Source organism: Toxotes jaculatrix, chromosome 15 (assembly GCF_017976425.1).
Source record: "Toxotes jaculatrix isolate fToxJac2 chromosome 15, fToxJac2.pri, whole genome shotgun sequence".
NCBI classification, from domain to species: domain Eukaryota; kingdom Metazoa; phylum Chordata; class Actinopteri; family Toxotidae; genus Toxotes; species Toxotes jaculatrix.
Genome location: NC_054408.1, coordinates 8,608,623 through 8,630,004, shown reverse-complemented (window position 1 = coordinate 8,630,004; position 21,382 = coordinate 8,608,623). Strand labels below are relative to the sequence as shown.

At 41.9% G+C, this 21,382-nt stretch overlaps 2 protein-coding genes across 3 annotated transcripts; one reads left to right on the top strand and one right to left on the bottom strand.

Moving 5' to 3' along the window:
- Positions 1-1,145: 1,145 nt before the first annotated feature.
- Positions 1,146-6,881, top strand: mfsd9 (major facilitator superfamily domain containing 9). The gene is made up of 6 exons (XM_041056804.1): positions 1,146-1,508; positions 2,559-2,646; positions 3,225-3,268; positions 4,357-4,486; positions 4,903-5,112; positions 5,198-6,881. Exons 1-6 carry the CDS (start codon positions 1,422-1,424, stop codon positions 6,052-6,054), a joined length of 1,416 nt encoding a protein of 471 aa, XP_040912738.1. The 5' UTR covers positions 1,146-1,421; the 3' UTR covers positions 6,055-6,881.
- Positions 6,882-7,803: 922 nt separating this feature from the next.
- On the bottom strand, positions 7,804-18,948 carry slc9a2 (solute carrier family 9 member 2). 2 transcript variants are annotated; one of them, XM_041056802.1, is made up of 13 exons: positions 18,442-18,948; positions 18,024-18,238; positions 17,681-17,929; positions 15,295-15,545; positions 14,985-15,202; positions 13,672-13,871; positions 12,938-13,027; positions 12,783-12,853; positions 11,576-11,743; positions 11,382-11,487; positions 9,122-9,238; positions 8,792-8,882; positions 7,804-8,236 (listed from the first exon to the last, which is right to left on the bottom strand). In XM_041056802.1, the coding sequence occupies exons 1-13, from the start codon at positions 18,704-18,706 to the stop codon at positions 7,806-7,808; spliced, it is 2,472 nt and encodes an 823-aa protein (XP_040912736.1). In that variant the 5' UTR covers positions 18,707-18,948; the 3' UTR covers positions 7,804-7,805. The 2 variants fall into 2 exon arrangements, with proteins under 2 accessions (XP_040912736.1, XP_040912737.1); XM_041056803.1 differs by having other exon boundaries at positions 17,681-17,854.
- Between the last annotated feature and the right edge of the window lie 2,434 nt (positions 18,949-21,382).

The window sequence follows — 21,382 nt, the reverse complement described above, 5'->3', positions numbered from 1 at the left end:
TTACAAAATTATTTTGTGGTTAGTGCTAATCATTTCGAGTTGGAGTGAACCACTGGCTTATTAGCATCTAAGGGGAATATTTAGCAGTGAACCTATATGTAGACACTGGCTAATTTACACACTAATGTGACCCAGGCCGCCCTCAGCCAGACACACTCCACCCACATCTTCTCCTGTGTAGCCTGTGTGCGTGTCTGAAGGATGAAAAGTTCAGATCAGCACTTTATCAAATATCACTTTCAGTTATATTTTTATGGATTTTGGAAGCCGGTGAGCATCATTTCCAATCCACCATTTTAAGTTCGGTTTCATTTCTTGCATAAAAACATTTTTGATTTTTCGCCTTAAAGATGCAGATTTAATGTTTACAGTAGAAAACAGGCATGCAACTGTGATTTTCCTATTAAGTGAACAGGCTTATACAGTGAATTGGCTGGTAACTGCAAGTGATTGTCTTATGTTTAGGAGCTTTACTGATGTTTTATTAGAATATATTTTATATTTTGACTGGTTAGTTTCAACAGCAAAGAGGCCACTTAATCTTCAAACATAAAATTCAAGAACTGAAACAACCATCAAACTCTGTGGATTCTGTAGATGACCAGAAGCATAATTTCTTGACTTGCTGGATCTTTGTGATGGGAGTTATTCCCAAGATTACAGAAATATACTGGTGTATACCTCCTTATATTCTTTAGAGGGCTATTTATATTTTTGAATGCCCCAGTTCGTCCAGCAGGCGGTGAAAGAGTAACGTTCTCAGCTACTCAATGCATTCTGAAGGCCAAATTTAAAAAAAAAAAAAAAAAAAAGTTAAAAGGGCATGGATGATTGCATGGCGATTAAAATTGTTTTTGTATTATTCATTTATTTTATTAATCTTTCTCATGGTGGTGAGCAATCATGTCTTTACTTTTTCGCAAATTAATTTACTTTTTGCTTTATTCATCAATTGTACATACGGCATCACGAAGCCTATAAAAGATAATAAAATGCTGATCGCACGTTTGGCAATTCAATATAAAATAAAGCATGTGGAATGAATAAATAACATGGAGGGAAAATCTTTGTTATGAATAAGACTTTCCTGTTCTGTGACGTCAGCGGACGAAACCATCTGTCAGAGGAGCGGCGGGGGAGTCGGACCGGGCAACACGGCAATTCAGCGCCTGAGAAATAAACCATGATTCATACAGTCAGCATTATCGTGGGACGTAGCTTTTACACTTGCTTTTAATACCCGCCACCGTTTACACCTGCCGTATCTGTGTAGATGGTCAAAACCTGGCAGTTCATCGCCGGCCCCTGCCTGTGAGACCACCGCCGGGACGCAGACGTGGTTTTTCTGTTTGGATCATTCTCGGTGTGGAGCCCGAGAAGCTCTTCCGCTTTGGCCGCAGCCGTGCTGTCACAGCGGGAGGATGAACAACCAGAAATGTAGCACTTTATTTCAGAGACCCGGAGGACGGACGAGGATTATACAGTGTATCTGTGTGGTGGGCTTCATGGTGAGTAGCTGGGTTTGGCTGTCTTAGTGATCTGTGCATGAAGTCGTGCTTTCATAACTCCAAAGGTGTGATGTAAAATAAATAAATAAATAAATAAAAATATTTCACAACCGCTTCAGACGTACAGAAATGTGCTCCATGCTTTAACTGTACTAAAACTGTGTTTGCATTGAAATTAAAAAGGTAGTAAGAAGTAAGAAATTCAAATTAATACCTGTCATACTCACCTCACCTGTATTTAACCTTCAAAGCATGTTTAGTGTCTTAAAAAGTGTATGAATGCAGCATAGAAAAGTCTGACCACCTTAAAGAGACATTAATTAATATTATTTAAAGTACACATTTATCTGGTGTATTTGGGTATTTTGAAAAATGTCACCCAAAACTGAACAGCTGTGTAGCTACTAAATAAAGGAGATGTTACAGAACAGGGCAGGTTGTTGTGACACCTCTGAGTGTGTTTAGGGCCGTCTCTTCCAAGCATCACTATCACAGACGACTGGTGCACACTTGAATTGAAGGACATGCTTGAACCCCAAGTTTAAATTTGTAATATTTAATCTAAGAGCAGTTCGGTGGTTCGAGAATCCACATGAGCGTGTTGTTTTAACAGCCGACCTGCAGTCGTTTTTTCAGAGAACTTACTTGACTTTTCAGCCTGCATAGCTGGCTAATTGAGCATCACATTAAAAGTGGCTTTAAAAAAATCCAAGCAGCTCAGATTTTTGGCAGAGGGAGCAGACAGAAACTGCTGGGACAGTGATGCTTCTGAAAGTTAAGCAATTACTGTAATGGGCAGTGGTAGAACACTGTATGAATTGCTGTGTGACTTCAATCAAGAGTTTGGCAAGAATTGCTCTCATCTCAGCCATGCAGGTAAACAGAATGAGCCATGACTATGCGACTATCCCCAAACTCTCTGTGAAGAATACTGGACACTGGCTTTACATTTTTTTTTTTTTCTGGGGTTTAGCCTATGGTGTGATTAAATTTTTGTTAATGGTAGTTCTGCTCCTCATTCTTCCTCCTTCACCCCCTTGGTTTCTTTAGGACTTGTTTGGGGTGAGCATGATCATCCCACTGCTGAGCCATCACGTGAAAGCTCTTGGAGCCAGTCCCACTGTGGCTGGTATAGTAGGTAAGGTGTGTCTATTACACAGAGTAATTCATGTAACTTACATAGTAGCAGATGTAGGGTCCTCAGAGTGATTGATGCATTATTAGGCAGCAACCTGGAACATTCTGAAAAGTCTTAAAAACAGACAGAGGCAAATAATCATCAGTTTTTTTAAGGGATGTCACGAGGACACATAACTTCTAACAAAACATTTGCACTAACAAAGCACCACACATTTCATTTTTCCAACAGTAAATATTAGTCCTGAAACTATAGGTCATGAATCATTTAATCAACCAAATTCAGAAAACACAAGTAAATACAGAAACACTGAAAGCTGCTCAGAGCAAAAGAGAACTCAGGTCTGTTGTGGGTTTTTTTTCCCTTGTGTTTTTATCTGTTTGCATGCGTTTTCTCAAGCTGTAGTGTGTTGAGCTCTCTGGCCCACCGTACTTACACAGGTGGTGCGACCAAACAAGAAATCTGAATCTGGGAAAATGTGATTTGTAATGTGCACCATTTTGATGATGAGTTGTTGTCTGCTCTGTGCTTTATATGTGCTTTAAACATGAATTAAAACAAATATGAAACTGTTGCAGGATCTACATATGGGATCTTACAGCTCTTCTCAAGCACAATAGTTGTAAGTATTTGACTTTGGTTTCCTTCTGAAAAAATCTGGCGTTCGGTCTCTGTCTCTAACCCACTATTCAATCTCTCCTGCTTGACAAGGCATACTCACAGTTAGTGGTCAAAATGGTTGCATTCCACATCATCTCTGGTATTTCATGGAAACAATAAACACTGGATGTTTTAAGTTGATTGTGGTCACACAATACATCCAGTCTTTGTATATTCACACACACAAACTACTCCAAGTTAGCTGCAGATCCACAAATAAAAGTTTTTTGCACCGAAATGAATTATTCACCTTTTGACAGCTCTTGACACTGGGCGGACTTACTATTAAGGATGGTATGATAAAATATCAAACCCTTAATGATTCAGACTACATACAAACTGTTGAGAAATGCACAGTACGCTACAATGAGCGTGGAATCTGACGTAAGGTTCTGAGCTTTCCACGTCTCTCTCCTGCCGCCCTCAGCTCCTGAAATTGGTTTAATTCTCCAGGGTCATGCGACAAATTAAACAGATAAGGAGTCATCTGTTGATTCCCGTGGGCAGACCGGCTGAGTCCCGACAGACGTAGGGTTACGCGAACAGCTCGGTCTCTATGACCGTCCCACCCAGCTACATCCAGAGCACAGTAAACTCAATTCGTCCTAATTTCATTATTTCATCAGATGGTTATATGTGTGTGTGTGTGTGTGTGCGTGTGTGAGAGAGAGAAAGAGAGAGAGGGCAAGAATCTAATAACAGTTTGTATAACAGCCTGGGCTGCTCGGTGAAGAGGAAGTGCAGGGTTTTGGGATTTCTGCTTCATGTTTTTTAGTCATCTGATCTTTCACCCAGACAACTCAAAGACAGACTCAAAAAACTCTGTAGGATTCCACATGTCAAAAGCTAGGCTTCTACTTTTTCTCGGTTTGTCATCAGTCTCAGATTAATACATTACAGTGAAAGTCAGACATCAGCTCCACCTGTCCAGATGTTTCACAGGACTGTAGAAACATCCATAGTCTCTTCTCTGATTATGCTCTAGATAATGGAAAGTTTGGTTGAATCTCTGTTTGTGGTTGTGTGTAATTTCCTGTGTGTGTTTGGCAGGGCAGCTGGAGTGATGTGGTGGGACGGAGGTACTCTCTGCTGACCTGTCTGCTGCTGAGCGCTCTAGGCTATGGGCTGCTGGGAATGTCCACCAGCATCGCTTTGTTTGTCCTCGCACGGATACCCGTGGGTAAGTTGGACTGCTGTCCAAAAATATGTGGCAACCTCAAAGCCCATAAAAGGTGCAAAAAATCAAATAAAGCAACAAACAAACAAAAGTGGCAGAGGATATTTGAATTTAAACATGTAATTATTACAATTAGTAAGATGGTTATCAAATATTGCTTAACGGAAAGTGCAGCATAGAGTGTTTGAACAGCTTAATGCAATAATTTGGAACTACAAGGATCAATTAATTGTTTATTTAGAGATTCTATTAACTTGAAATGACTTTTATGGGCATTTCCTGTTGGGTAAAATGTAATTATGACTGGCGGTGTGAGAAGTCATTTTATATAACAAGGTCCCTCTGTCCCTCTTAAAGGCAGGTCACACTGTACAGAAAATCAGTCAGCTACTTATTCTCGCTTGTGCTCTCTGTCTCAGGGCTGTTCAAGCACTCCCTGTCAATCTGCAGAGCCCTGCTGTCTGACCTCGTGTCTGAGTCAGAGCGCCCTCTGGTGATGGGACACTTTAATGCCGCCTCCAGTGTTGGCTTCATCCTGGGCCCTGTGGTGGGTGGCTACCTCACAGAGCATGAAGGAGGCTTTTATACCTCCTCCTTTACTTGTGCAGCCATCTTCCTTACTAATGCAGGTGAGGGAGAGAGCAGAGAGCTCCAACTAATTTCATTGAGCGCTTTTGGGAATATTTATCTAACATTGCCTGTTTATCATTCCAGGTCTGGTATGGATGCTACCATGGAGCGAGACACTTGTTCCCTGTAATGACACTAACTCCAGCAACAATACAAGTAAACGTTGTCATGACAACCACTGTAATAAGTCTGTGCACAACGGTTCTCATGCAAATAGACACCACGCATTGCTGGCAGCAGACACTGAATCCAGAGCTCCAGGGAAGCACCAGGGTGGTCTCAGGTGGAGGGAGATGTCTCTGCTCCAGCCTGCCTGGAGACAGCTGTCATCAGTGGGCTCCAAGATCCACATGGTGGCCTCCTCTGACATGTGGGACCTCTTTCTGGTGCGCCTTTTGATGGCCATAGCTATCATGCTGTACTACAGTAACTTCTCTCTGGCCATGGAGGAGCGTTTCTCACTTAAACCAAAGATAACAGGCTATCTGATCAGCTACAGCAGCACCTTAGGGGCCCTGGCTGGGTTCCTGGTGGGGCCAGTCACGCAGCTCTACAGGAATAACATGCCTGCTCTGCTGCTTCACTCCACAGTTCTCACCTGCTCACTTATTTTCCTCTATGCCACTGCGCCCAGTGTCTGGCAGGTGCTTCTCACCTCTACCTTTTTTGCTATTTCCACCACCATTGGACGGACATGTATCACAGACCTAGAGCTTCAGAGGGGAGGGGTACAGGCCAGCGGGACTCTGATTGGTGCCGGGCAGTCAGTTACTGCTGTGGGTCGCATCCTGGCTCCCCTCCTTTCTGGTCTGGCTCAGGAGTTCAGCCCCTGTGGCCCACCTAGTCTGGGAGTGGTCCTGGCCCTAGCAGCTGTAGGTTTACTGCTCATCAGGATCCCCAAATGGGACGGGAGAGGAATGACAAAAACAGCCAAACTCTGAAACTCAGAGCAACTGAATGAGTTTAAAATTATGACAACCAATGCATATCCACTACTCAGAGAAGTGCTCTTAATTGTAGGAGGCCAGCTGTGAAGGACTCACAGTGGGAACGATGTGTCCCACTCAAGCATGGCTCGTTATCACCAGCACTGTAGTCCTCCTTTGGGAGAAAGGAAAATTCAAGAGCAGCGCTGAGATGAAGTCAGCGCTGAAACGTTTAATCTTCTTCCCCCTATGCTTATGTGGCATGTATTGGCACACATGACATGTGAGAGCTTTGATTGAAAACATTGATTTTTGATATAATTCTGTAACCACTATTGTCCAAATTCCCTGAAGTATGTAGGTCTGCTGATGATACACTACACACCTAAAGAACTTCTACTGCTTCACCAAAATACAAGAAGAGGAAGGTAATAATCCTTTCACATTCCAGCAATTATGCTTCAGACATTCATAAGATATGATGACACTGTGGGGAAACTGGGCTACCTGACCACATCACGGTAGATCACATTGCTCTACTTCTGGAGTAGCCAACTTGGTTTACACATTTTTACCTCAATACAAAATGTTTCTTCTAATGCACTGCGTCAGAAATGGTTCTTATGGTGGTATATGAGCAAATGTTTGCTCTAGTTTTTGTCTCTTTAATTTTACAATCATGGAAATGTGTTAATTTATCTTTCTGTGTTTAAATGTACATTTAAAGAAGAGATTAATTGTTTTGATTTTCAAAGTTTTTAAAGTGAATTCCAGGCATCACTGTTGTTAAAAAAAAAAAAAAAAAACATATACTAACTGGTTAAGTAGGAAAATGTTGTAAATGTATATTAAGAAGTCACTGAATCCTTGAAGTACATGCCAGATTCATACCATGAAGTCAAAAGGAATAAAAAGCATTTTGTACATTTGAGTCTATGGTGTTTTGAATTGTAGGTGGAACATTAAAGTCAATGTTTCAGTGTGCGTGTTAACATCCAGCTATGTCATACATACTGTACACACTCCCCGTCTTCTCTTCCTCTTCGGAGGGTGCCTTTAGTATCGCGTCATGCTCATGCTTTAATCAGAATGCTTGAAAACTGCATTTCTGCAACACAGAAAATTTATTATAGAAACAGACAACAATAACAAATTGGAATCAGATTTGTGGGATCCATGAGCTCAACCGACACATCATGCCCCCAGTTACTGCCAAGAGTAATCTGTACTACACAGCAATATTTCCTCTTGTTGAACGAAAATGGCCTATTTGCAAAACTTGCATCCTCACTCATACAGCTGTTAACACACCACAGGCAGTACAAATACAAAAAACTACAATATTTACATGTGAAGAGCAAAGGAATAATTAGCCACAGTAAAAATAGTATAACTTACAGCGCGTTTAAACATTTAAAAAATTCTACGGGAAGATAAAAAAGCATTTATATTCACATTTATGTGACTAGCTGAGAGAACTACACAAACCAAAAAAACTGGCAGAATGACTCACTGCTGACAGTTCATACACAGTTCATCCACTTCATTGCACTCTGCTTCTGATGTGCCTGAGACCTTCTGACGTCTGTCCATTGGCTCATTTTGGTGGATGACCGCTATTAAGAAATGAACGGATCTCCACACTTAATTTAATTGGCCTTTACATGATGTGAGCCCACAGTTACATGTAGAGGCCCTGGAGCTACTTGAGAACCCAAGACTCAGTCTGTGGCAGTCCAGCTGCTGCTGAAAGCCCAGGGACACTTCTACATCTTCTTTGGGTTCCACTGAGGCCGTCTGAGCAGGGGGTTTCGTGTCACGCTGTCTCTGGGCTCAGCAGCCCAGGCTGCAGATGGAGGCTGCTGCTGCTGCTGCTGCTCCTCCTCCTCCTCCTGTGCTTCATGATGCAGATTTCTAAAGTTATCAGCTGAGTCACTGTTATTGTCAGCGGAGGAGCTGAAATGACGGCGAGGGGCAGGCACACGAGAATCACTGTAGGAGGAGTTCGTTCTGGACATGCCACGCCCTGTCCTGCCGCTCTCACTCCTGCCTTCATCCAGAATATCAACAGAGGGCACTTCTTTTAGGGTGCCCAGCCTTCTTAGAGGCATCATGGCTCTGGAGGAGGAGCGTGCTGGCTGGCCAAACCGAGAGCGTCTGGAGGGGTAGTCCACCTCTGACATGGTTTCTTGATCATCTGTATCAGTATATTGAATCATGCCATCACACCACATTATATTTTATACAGCATAAAAAAGGAAGTCTTTGTGGGCACAGTTTAACCTTATAGCTGTTAATTTCATTGACTTACTAGTGGGCAAGTCATTATGCTGTGCAGCCAAACATTTTTCAAACACACAAAACACAGATTAAAAAGTTTCCATTGAGGACAAATATGTCAGCCTGAATTTGGGGGGGGCGGGGGTTCTCATGGAAATCCATCAAATATCTGCAGAGACATTTCAGTCTGTGAAATTACTGGTGGCACCAGAGGAAACTGGTCAAAGTCACTGGATCACCAAACTTACTAAGCATCATCCTCTGAAGCTCATGAATGTTTGTACAATTTTCATCCAATCCAGTCTAAAAATTATAAATGAATGCTTCAGTGAAGATTTCTAACAACAGGATATGCAAATAAACACCTGATCAAGTTCCACTCATTGAAAAGGTTTCTAAGCTTAAATCTAATTAAAGAGATAAATGCTGAAAACTGGATGTTAAGGGTTTGAAGTTGGTTTAAGAAGCTTACCTGCATAGCTCTGCCTCTCAGGGGGAAATAATTTTGAGTCCAGGCTCTTCCCAGCAGGAAGAGAGAAGTACTTATGAGATCTGGGCACCGCCTGAGAATAACATGAATAAGGCACAGCAGAGCAGAGAGGAAGAATGACAAATGAGAAAAAAAGATGGTGAACCTCATGTTTGACTAGGAATACTTTAAGTGTCGTCAAGAGCTAATAAACCTGCGTCTTATGAGGTTCAGTTCCACCCTATCTTACCTACTTTTAACTGAGAGGCTGAGAACACATGTAACAAGAATCATGGGTCAATATCGGCCATTGTTACCAAGCTTCTTGCTTACCGATGATTGGAAGCTGCCAGGTCGGAGGCTGCGGCGAATGCTGGTGTGGCGTCTGATCAGAATCTCTTTGGTCTGGCTGTCGTTAGGCAGGGCATGTTTACTTGTGTATGCCACCGTCTGAATAAAGAAAACACAAAGGTACAAAACACAACATTATACACATACGCGCACACACGTAACAAAGCTGACTGCTTCCATTTCAACAATTACACCATTTCTGTAATAAATTCACATATGGGTCTACAAGTGGCCACAATGCTTTAACCTTAAGGTTGGTAACATCCTGACAAAGGAGACAATAAAGGCCAAGGCAAACAGACAGTTAATATTCATTGAGAGGAGGCAGCATTCTTTAAAGCTCAGATTACTCAACCAAAACTGGCCACACCTGTTTCAGCTGCAAGGGTCCATGTCTCTGTCTGTTTGGACATTGCGAGCTGCAACACTAGCCTCTTGTACATAGAGTACCCATCACTGTCAACATAGTTCTTTATATCCCACAGCTGTTAGTTAGACTTAAAACAAACAAAAGCACCTCTAAAATGCTTTAAGGTAGCCGTTGTTCTTTAGAGAAAGGATTTATGTCTATAAGATTCTCCTGTCCATTTCACAAGAGGTCAAAATGGTTAGAGAATATGAAACAATTTAAATTTCCAAAAATTCTTGGCTAGCATCACAATTTTACATCTTGATCTAATACTGTATCAGATCTAATCTAATGTTAAATAAATAAAAAAAAATGCACAAGGCACACTGTTGTTCAATGCAATAACCCTTATGCAACAGGATTTTTAAAAAGGCACACATGACCAGTTTGTCTCATGAACTGCTAAGGATGTCAAAAGCAGCTCACGTAAGAACAAATAACATCACAGACCGAAGTGACGCACAGTTTGTGCAAGACACAGCTGTAAATATGTGAAGAGCAGAGGGGCTATTAAGATAATCAGACAATTCGTCTACCTAAGAACAGAAGCACATGCTCTCTATTTGTGTACCCATCAAAGCGTCTCTTCTAAAGGATGATGTCATGTCACTAATGGAAAAGTACTGCAGGCGGCTGTCTGCGGCTATGCAAACCCGAGTTTCAGTGCTTGGAGGAATCATACTTGAATGAGGAAAGAGTCACATAAAATCTATGATGATGAGTCCAGCTCTGTTTTCTGTAAAATAAGGATGAAAATGAACCTTTACTGATTACAAATAGATTTATCTGACAAACGAAGACGACAGGAAAAAAAAAACAAAAAAACCAAAAAAAAAACTCCTACTTCCTTTTCATACAAAAACCAAATGGAAGTTGATTTGAACAAGAAGCTGCATGCGGCTTCATTGTGTAACTTGGATAAATTTTGAGCTTTGTAGAAGAAGAAGCACATGTGAGACTGGGCTGCTGCTGTTGTGGTTCCATCCAGGGAAAACAAGCAAGAGTTCAAATTTCACATGACTGTATGTACTGTCAGCAGCTTTGAAGTTCACTACAACAACAGGTAAAATGAAAATGTATTTAAGAGTGGTGGTAGGTTTCTGCCTTTACTCGGTCTTACAGAGCCTGAGAGCAAAGAGGCTGTAGTTTCTGAGTATTGTTGTTTGCTGTGTAGTGGTCAGTGGTGGAAGAAGTACACAGATCCATCATTTACAAGTAAATTCATGTAAAAATACTCCATTACAAGTTAAAGCCCTGCATTCAAACCCCGACTTTAATAAAACAGAAAATGGCTCACGACATTACTAGATTATTTATACTGATGCAACAAAGTAAAAGCAGCATTATTTATAGATGGTTGAGGTGGAGCTGGTTTATCTGATCTTGTGGTTCCCAACCTAAGGGTCGGCCACCTTCAACGGGTCACATTCTGATAAATCTGATGTGATGTGAGATGATTAATGGGATATGAAAGAGGAAATATCAAAGCTCGCCACAGGCTCTACAGATATTTGTATTCATTTTTGGGATTTTCTCCAACATTCACACGAAATATTGGATAGTTTGAAAATCTTTGGACCTCTGACAGTTATTTAAGTGAAACCATCCCAGAAGTTCAGAGGGAAAATGTCTCTTTGGTGGAGCTGCTAACAACTCATTGTCAAATGAAAGGCAACAGGGGACCCCGAAGTAGACAGCGCAATACTTGCAGTACTTGCGTAAATGTGCTCAGTCGCTTCCCACCAGTGTGGTACGTGAAAAAAAACAAGGGGGAAAAAAAGCAGAATGGTGTACACACTGCTGTTATCCTCCTGCCAGATTTTTTAATCTCACCCGTTGTCTGATCTTGTACATGTTCTTGGACAGGATGTCATGCATGTTCTTCAGGTCAGCAGCCAGGAACTTCTTCTTAGGTTTAGAAGAGCTTTTCTTTTCCTCACTAAAAATCAGACGAAAACAGATTTTAAAAACAGATAAAGAGAAAATATCTGTCAGAGTAACACAGCAATACAATGAAGGTTTCATACTAGAGTGAGACGATGGACGGAGCGGCACTGATGTCTCCCGTCACCGTGTCCAGGATCTCCATGGCATTCTGCAGCTCTAGCTTCTTGTACAATGCCACAATACTGGACTCGGCCCGGCTGTCTCGGATCAGGATCTTACGCAGGATTCGACTGTTGAATTTCATAAACCTAAAAATGAGACAAGAAATGATTGCATCAGACAGGTACAGTATTCTAAATTTGTCTTATTATCAACAGATCCCCTGAAAAAGGGTAAAACCAGCATGTTTGTCTGTCTCCCACTGCTTTGAATTCCCTCTGGCATTTAGCCACTTTCTCATTTATTCCTCATAAATCTATAAAGACTGACCACAAATATGTTGTCTCACAAAAAATATCTACAGTTCTTTCTTTAAAGTGCTTAAAGCTTAAATTCCATGTTCCATTCTAAATACACTCTTCCACAGTACAGAACCAAAACTTGTTGTGTCCCAATACTTTTTGACTACCTAAAAAAAAAATAATCTACAATCTGCAGCTTGAAGAACCAGTCTCACAAGACTGGCATGAAAAGTGTGTCAACAAAGCCAAGAGGAAGAGAGGGAACACAAAAAAAAAGAAAAAAAGAGGCATGGGATAAAGGGAAAGCGGTAGAATAATGAAGGAAGGTGTCTACTGTGCCATTTTAAAAAAAGCATCTGTGTGTTCTATAATGTACAATTTATAACGTATCTAACAAAGCTTGTAATTTTACATGTGGTATTTTGTGGATATACTGTACTATAACCTACAACACTGTATGTTCTTAACATGTACAACAGATAGACAAATTTGTTGACAGAAGTTAAAGTGGAATTTCATGCTGTTAACAGTACTGGCATCATGTACCTGGTGGACATGTGAAAGTGTCAGAAGAGCCAAAGAGGAACTAAAGAAAACATTTCAGAGCTTCAGGAAGAAAAACATCAGTGTCGCTGCTGATGGCAGAAGCTGAACACGACACCAAAGTCTAATTAGCGGTCGACATTCCCGCGCAGTCGCAGCGTGAACAAAAGCACCGTCAAACAAAAACCACAGAGAGGGAAACTGAAAGCAGGTAACCTAAAACTGCATTCTCTCTTCCAGTTTAACTGCAGATTCTTCCTCTTTGGTTTGATTAGCTTGGAGCAGTTGAGCAGTGAGTAGTAGTTGGGCAGAATGAGCAGACAGGAGAAGAGAACATTCTTACTTGTCCTTCCAGTAGAAGTGGCTCCACTGTCCACAGAGGTCCTCTATGCCTGCTATGGTGTGCTCCATGAGCTGAGAGCAAAGTGAGAGCTGTTAACACAGTGCGCGAAAACATACTCTCCACTACACGTACAATAATCACAAGCTGTGCCATACCCTGCAGTGGATCTCTACATTGATGGTGTCAAGATTGCGGTTGGTTCTGCGGACATTGATGAACTCAATCAGAGGTCGGATACTGATGCCCTGTGGAGACGAGGAAAAAAACAAGTCTTCTCAAAAAAAAAAAAAAAAAGACTGGGAATCATGCTTGTAATGAACGACCTTCACAGACTGGACTTGTAGACAACTAGTAAACTTTAGTGATTCTAGTCATAAAGATGGTTTTACTTAATTTCACTTTAATGACCCAGAGTTTATGGAATTTGTGTACACAGTGTAAGCAGCACAACATAGAGACATTACACAAAAAAAACACTAATCACAGTATTCCTAACTGGACAATGCAGAGGAAGGTGCTGGATTCACAGTCCTCATCGCAGCAGAAACAAAGCTGTTCTGTTGTAAACTTGGTTGTTTTGGAGGACAAAGATCTGTTTGATGTCGCTGTAAGTCAGACTGATCTGACATTGAGTTGAAATACAAGGGCACTAAATCTAAACCCCTTACCACTTAATAGATAATTAAATCAGTTATTATCTGGACTTTAAATCATGTGGTGTGTTCAAGGCTTAAAAGGAAATCGTGACACAGACCTCCAGTCTGTTTCAAGTCTATTGTGTCTCTCTGAGACTCAGAGACTGCTTTATGTGCAGACTTCAGTGACAGCTTTTTCCAGCAAGCAACAGCATGACAACACTTTGCATATAACCACATGTGCGCTCTCTTACCTGAAGAAACACAGTGAAGAGTATAATGGCAATGGTGGCAGTGACGAAGAGCTGCTTGCGGCCAATGGTATCAGGAAGAGTGAAAGCCAAGGCAAATGAAATTGCACCTCGAAGACCACCGTAGGCCAAACCAAACTGATCTTTCAGGTTGAATGGGATGGTGCGGAAAGGGTTAATGATCTGGGTCAGCACCAAGACACCTGGGAGGAAAGAATGTCAACATGTTTTTTTCAGTTACATTTCCTTAAAGATGCTTCAAAGCTCTTTTCCAAGCGTTGTAGCGTCTTTCAACTCCTTATTTTGGCTTTATATCCTCCAACTTTATTGTTTCAGTTCTCTCTCATCAACCTTGATTCCAGCCACAGCAAGAACCCACAAAGAGACCACAGCAAGTAGCTGTTCCCCAGGAGCGAACAGCAGACAAAGATAGTGACTAGCTATTGAAAAAAATTGAGTTTGGCTCATAAATGTAACAGCGTTCCACCAATTTCTTCCTCACAAGCTGGTGAAGACCAAGAAGGTGAGTGGATAGTCGGGCTTAACATTTAACATTTAGCTACATTCACCATTAACAATCACAGACAGTGATCTCTCAGTGTTGTGTTTACAGCTTGTTCTGCTGCCTCAAGAGGTAAAAAAAAAAAAAAAGGAAAAGACAATGCAGCTTTAAAGAGTCACTTGACACCAGGCTCAAAAACTGTTTTTGCTTTCCCCTCTGGTTCAAAGTTTCATGGCTTGAGCACACCCAGCATCACTATGGGGTATGGTCACACATCTGCTTTGGGTTCACTGATAAGCAACACCCAATGACGTCATGGGGTCTCACACCTGTACATAACTGCAGCAAGGTGAAATGTTAAACCACTGGAGGTCTGCAAAAATAATATACCCTATGGAACAAAGGCAGTGTTTACATTCAGTGTTACCCACCAAAATACACAGTGTGTATTCTTGATGCCTGACACACCAGTTGAATTCATTTTTTCACCCATTAAAACACTTGTATAGCCAATTTCTTTTAAAAATATTGCATAGTTTACATCCTTGTTTCCTTGCTAGTAGTCTTCAGTTTCCCTGCCTTGTTTGTCCCTTGCCACATTTGTTGGTACATTGCTTCCAGCAACTGTTTATCAGTAAAACAAATGGATGGATGTTAAATTATGCCGCTCATGTGGTTGAGTATGTGCACGATACAAAGAAAACAAGAATCCTCTCCTAAATACACTGCTTCACAGCACTACAAGGTAAACAGGTGCAGTCAAACAAAACCTGACCTCTAAGATGACCCAGATACCCCCCTGCCCTCTGCTTACCTAGACCTCTCCATATAAAGGCAAACAGCAGCGTGAACAGGATGTAGCCCCAGTTCCACTCGTGTTCTGTTGTTACTGTGACGACCCCAAGGAAGAAGAAGATGAGGGTCTCCGAGATGGAGCCAAGCATCTTGACCACGTGGCGGATGGTTGTGCAGGAACGCTGGGAAACATTTTCCTCCACGTAGTATTTCATTGTGAGGGCGCAGGTAACAATGCTGCAGAAAAACATACACAACCATGTGAGTTCGCCATTTTCTAGCAGCATTAAAAATATTCAGGGCCTGTCAACATTTTAAAATCTACTCACGCCATGATGGATGAGAGAGTGAAGAGCTCGGCCACCAGATAGGCCAGGTAGCTGTACATGAATATGAACAGTGGCTCGATTTCTCGGACCCTGGAAGTAAATCTTGTGGTGAAGGCGGCCACAAAGCCAAATAGAAGGCCAAAGCCCATCCCACCGAGCCCGACCACAAAGAACCTCGCCATGCCCAGGAAAACGTCCACTGGCTCCACCACTGGCATGTCCGCCACAAAGCTGAACATGTTGTACAGCACCTGAAAGCATATGCACACATGTTCACAAACGTGCAGAAACACTCACGCAGACACACACTCTTTTATGCACAGCTTTGAATGCACGCACATACAAACACCAGCCCACACATCCCAGTCAGAGGTCATGGGTGGTGTCAGGGGCTGTGGCCTCTAAGAACACTGCTCCAGATAAGAGTGATGTATTGAAATATTTACTCTGCACTGTTTGCAATTAGATAATCTAATTTCCCCAAGCACAGTGAATGACTCATGGAAAAGGAACACTCGGCAGAGCAACCAGTTTTTATTCCTTTTCCTACTCTTCTGCATAGACGATGAATGTAGGTATGTGTAGCCAATGTTCCTCTGTGCCATAGAGCTCTATTGTGTGACATGTTCCTTCATTACCACGAACACAGGCACTGTAGTTTATTTTGGATCAAATTCACATACACCGTCCTGCTGCTGTAAATACTCACTAGTGCACCAAATCTGCAGCTGAAAGTAGTCCAACAGCAAATGAACAGTATACTCCTGTTTGAAAAACATTAGCTAAAAACTACAGTGCTCAGGCGTTTAAGAAATATATTTTACCTTTTTTTTTTATATCAAAGTTTATATATTTCTGACTTGTTTTTAAAGTTTTCCATTCCAAATTGTTGGTTTTGGTCTTTTCATAGGATTTGCTTAAAATAAATACATAGAATAGAATACCTTCAGCTTGGTCACAGTTTTATTGTGGTATTCAATTTGGATCAAGGGTTTTCATGTTTACTAGCAAATTGCTACTTTGCTTGTTGTTGTTGTTGTTTGTTTTGTCTTGATAAATAGCCCTAAATAAGTAAAATTACCTTTCTGCTCTGGACAAGTTTGTCAAACACTCTGGCAAAGACGTTTTCGATCATACTAGAATGATTGAGACAAGGCAAACAGGAAACTTACTGGTCCTGTTTTTAATCATCTGTCTCAAACAAAGTGCAAAGTAAGACGGCAACTCTTGCCTTTGCATTTCAATGGTGGTTATACTAATAATATCAATTAACCAACCACAACACACTTGTTAGTAATACAATTCCACTGGGCCCCTACAACTGTCAACACCAGCAACACAACATCTCACAGGTGACAGCATTGCTTTCAATAAATCAGAAGTGTTTGTGTTTTTGTCAAATATTACATCTTGTTTGATTGGTGCAATTCTGTAACACAAATACCATGTCTGGGCTTTTCCTGTCTCCTGGGTAAATGTTTGTCTTCACTTTCTGCATCAGCTCTGCTACTGTGTACTAAACAAAGGGGTCACCACACCAAAGCTAAGAGCAGGTTAATGTAGGTGGGTGGGTTTTAGCACAATAAAGTGAGGGCGAGGTGGAGAAATTTGAGCATGAGCTCGCTTCAGTCAAATTTCAGACAGCACTGTGTGTGTGTGTGTGTGTGTGTGTGTGTGTGTGTGTGTTAACTCCTCCCTTATAACCAAATGAAACACTGACCTCAGAAACAGGTTTGGTGACATCTAAGGAAAACAGACCTGGGACTGTAGAGACATCTGTTTGGCATCTCCGAAAACATTCCCTCACTTCCATTTTTGAATAATTTATCTGTTGGGCAATCTTTTCCCTTTTCCTTCACACACACATCATGTTCTCATACATGCATACTAACCCAGAAAAGAGAGTGAACACATTGTACAGTATCATACGAAACCTGAGCTGAGTCTTCAGTGTGTAAAAGAATAGAAAAGCTTCAGGCAACACAATAGTGAACCTGCTGTTTCATGTATTATAGTAGTGTTGAAAATTAAAAGGTCCAAAACAGGTTTTTAAACTGTAGGCAGGGTCACAATGGTCTCCATAATAAACTACATGTGTGTTATTTATGAAGTAAAATACTGACCTCAGACCTGGCTAGAAAAACCACATATAGTAGGGTCTTTGTGGGACTGATATTGATCACTAATTTTGTTTTATGTGTTTGTACAGGAGAAGCTGTCCCTGTATGTTTTCAAAACAAGCAGTAGCCCAGAGGTATCCAAAGCAGACCACGGTGTTGCAACAAGTGTCAGCTTCGTGTCAACATCATTCAAAGCACAGAAATGTTTTAAAATCCCAATAAGCTCAAATTCAACATCCTCATTGTCTCTGCCTGAGCTAACTCACCACAGTGACAGCATCATTGAAGAGGCATTCCCCAAATACCACGATGTAGAGCTGCTCGTTCACAGACACGTCCTCAAACACGCTCAGCACAGCCACAGGGTCCACGGCCGAGATGATGGTGGCAAACAGCAGGTTCTCCTGGAGGTTGATGTCCTGCACCCCAAAAGCCTCGATCTGGCATATGGCAAACAGAGACATGCCTATACCAATGCTGTTCCACAGAGTCCCGACAACCGCAAACCACAATACCTGCACAAACACAGAGGGAAAATGTCAAATAGTCCTTGTGTGACAACAAGAACTTGAATTTGTTCTCAGAGACAGTGGGTGATGTGTAACGGACCGTGCCAATGTTCTCAAAGAAAGGTCTGGTGGGCATGAAGTAACCCGAGTCGAGGACAATGGGGGGCAGCATGTAGAGGAAGAAGACATTGCTGGAAAGCGCAGCAGGGGGCTCCTCGTGGACAGAGTGCATGATGGCACCCACGATCAGACCAATGCTGATCAGAAGGCATGACTCTGGCACCCAGATGGTGATCTTGTGGTACACATGGAAGCCTGAGCAAAAGACATGTGACTTACGTTCAAAAACAGGAACAGGGCTGATGAGAAAGGAGCACACTCTGTCAGAAAGGGGTTTACCTGCATACTCCCTGAGAGGGTTACAGCTATTATTCACAAAATAATCTCTTAGACTTGGATTTTAACCCACCTCAGTGTAAATTAAACCACCTGTTCAAGCATATCTTGCAGTTACTTACCAATCTTCGCAAATGAAGCCAGCAGCACCCAAAGAGTGATCTCAAAGGGTATCTGAATTCTTGGATAATTCATAGTAAAGACCGGTAAACTTGCTGTTTCTGCGTCTGGATAGGCCTGGGGCTCATTGTCGGGCTTGACTGGGGGAACAATCGTGACACCGGCGGTTGGTTTGGGAGGGATTTCTCCTCTGGAGCCATGCAGAAGACTTAACACTGTGAAAATAATAAATAAAACTCCTCTTCGTGTGGTAACGCTTGAATCCATTTTCCACAGTCCCAACTAATGTGAATATCCACGTCGTTGAGATCCAATCACGCCATTCAATTTTAGAATCGAAGGGGGGAAAATCACTTGAAGTGAGAACAAACTGAGTTTCTCCTCTGAAACTTGATAATTTTAATTTTCTGCCATGCTCACTCCACCATCTTCACTTAATTCTTCAGCAGCGATGCCTTAATTTTCCACAGTTTCGTGATCGAGCCGTGTCTCCTTCAAACTGCGGAACAGCACACCTGTGGTTTACCTGTGGCGCGTCCGCGGGTTCCGATACGGGCTGGGCGCGGCCCCGAGTGTTGCTCTGATTGGGTGTCACCTGGAATAAAAAAAAAAAAAACGGTAGGACGTGGTGTTTCCGCTGTTCATTGAGGGCCCACTCTGCAGTTTCGGTGACACCAGCTCCCTGGGCGACACTAGTTTCAACTTACAGTTGTAATACAAACAGTTTGCCTGATTTATCTTAAGTGGCTCATGAATTACGCTACAGGCCGCAAAGGTTAATGGATAGTTTAGTCATCAAAGAGCAAATTTTTTGCAAAATAGCAAACAACCACAAATATGAAACAATAAAAACCACGTGTATCCTTCGGTTTGTCTTATTTTAATCATTCCAACTTTTTATTAACACTTTTATTTCGTAAATTTGACCGTGATCATTTATGACTTAATTTCGAATTTTCAAAGTGTTAATTTTGTGTTTTTACTTGCATTAGCTTCTTTAAAAGAAAAAAAAAACATTTACAACCTCTCCATAACAAGTTTCACTTATTATGTTGACAGTATAACAGCGGTCCTGGTATTAGTATTATTATGATTTAGCGATTTAATATTATGATTTCGTATTTCATAAGTTTGATTTTAGGGACTCTGAACTGCAAAAGCCCTGTCCTTAGTATCTCAAAATGATGTATGTATGACAAACAGCAAGTTGTTGACAATATTAACATTCTCCATTTTTGAAGAAACAGCTGCCAAAGTCAAAATTATGGTGACTTACAAGGGGCGTTTATCATTTCTCTCATTCCTAACTTTTTATCCCTTTTCCTCGCATTCAAGTGACAGAAATGTTGTGAATTTATTCAGTGTGTATTTACTTAAGCTCCAACCGTCTACATACAGTACTCCACCCATTTCCAACAGCACATGAGGTTATGTTTGTGGTGGTACAGTGGGTCCATTCAGACCAGACAGACAGCGTCCCCCAGTGGACTTAGGAGGAGCTGCTTCTCCAGCGGAGGTATTACGTTGGGCTGTGTCAGAGGGAGTCAGGGCGAGCCTTAACTGCAGACATCGTCGAGTGTTCAAGCAGGATGCGTATCAATATGAAAACAAACCATCGCTTTGCTCTGAACGGTAAGAAACGGGATATCTGTCTATGGGATGTTTTTTTTTTTTTTTAATGTTTCTCATTGCGCTTCTCATCGGTTCTTGGTTTGTCGAGGGTCTGGTTTGTTCACTGATAAGGATGCTGTCGTTAAGGGAGAGCAGCAGGGTCAGAATAAGACACGTTTACAGTAATGGCGAGATCACAAATGTCGATTGAGCTGGAGGTTTTTTTTGCGGGGGGGGGGGGGGGTGTTTGTTTTTTTTATTTGGCCTGTCCTTATTTGTGGTTGAACGAAGTGTAGCTACACCCTGCAGCACCGTGCTGCAGCCTCAGTGAATGAGCATCAGCAGACATCATGACGCAACATTTGTTATTGTCCGAGTGTCAGTGAATAAACGTGAATCCACAATGAAGTATAATGACAATATTACTGACCACTGCTACCATAAATAGATTTCCATTGGGGCAGCTCTGGCCTCAGTGTGTTTATCTCCCCTCAGCCCGGCCTGGTGAACGGGCAGGATGACACCCAGTTACATGCATAGAAAGCCAAGACAGAGCTGATGTGGGATTATGAAGAATATCTCACGTATGTGTGTGTGTTTTTTAAATACATATTACGTCTAATGCTGCATGTGTTGCTTTATTTAAACAACGTGTCACGCCATTGCAGGCCTTCCCAGATGCTCCCAACGGAGCGTAAAGGATTAGATTTGATCTGTTGAATCACTGTTTTCGCTCTTTTCATAACAGAGAGGGAACTGCATTACACTGAGTCCTTCTGTGATTCACTTCTAGCTGCTATGTTTCTTACTTTCTCTCGCATCTGTTTGCTGATGTGTGTTTTTGATGAAAGTTTTTGAGGAAGAAATTGAACAGAGCCTGTTAGGGGCTTCTATTCCCGCCCATCTGCATAGTGCTCCTTGTGATCCTCCTGATACCTAACACTAACAGTGGAATGATCATTTAGTTCTCTCTTCTTTATGCATGATGTTACTTCCAGGTGCTGTCGTGTGTGTGGATAAATGTTCTCCACTTGGGAATAAACTCATTTGGATATTCTCCTCCTCTTTGATCAGTTGTATCAGAAAGCAATTTATGGATCAGTGTCTTGCTAACTAAGCGTCTGTGGGCCCATGGTGGTTCAGCGGCCGTTTCTTCATCAAGTAGACGGCTGTAGATCAGACTCGAGGGACAGCAGTTTGGCACAGCTCAGCTCTGAACAGAAATAAGATCAATAGATGGAAATTGAGAAGAACATCAGGGTTACAGGGGGACAAGGGAAAGGGAGACGGCTGGAGCGAAAAAGGAAAAGAACAGAGCTGATGACAGAGCAG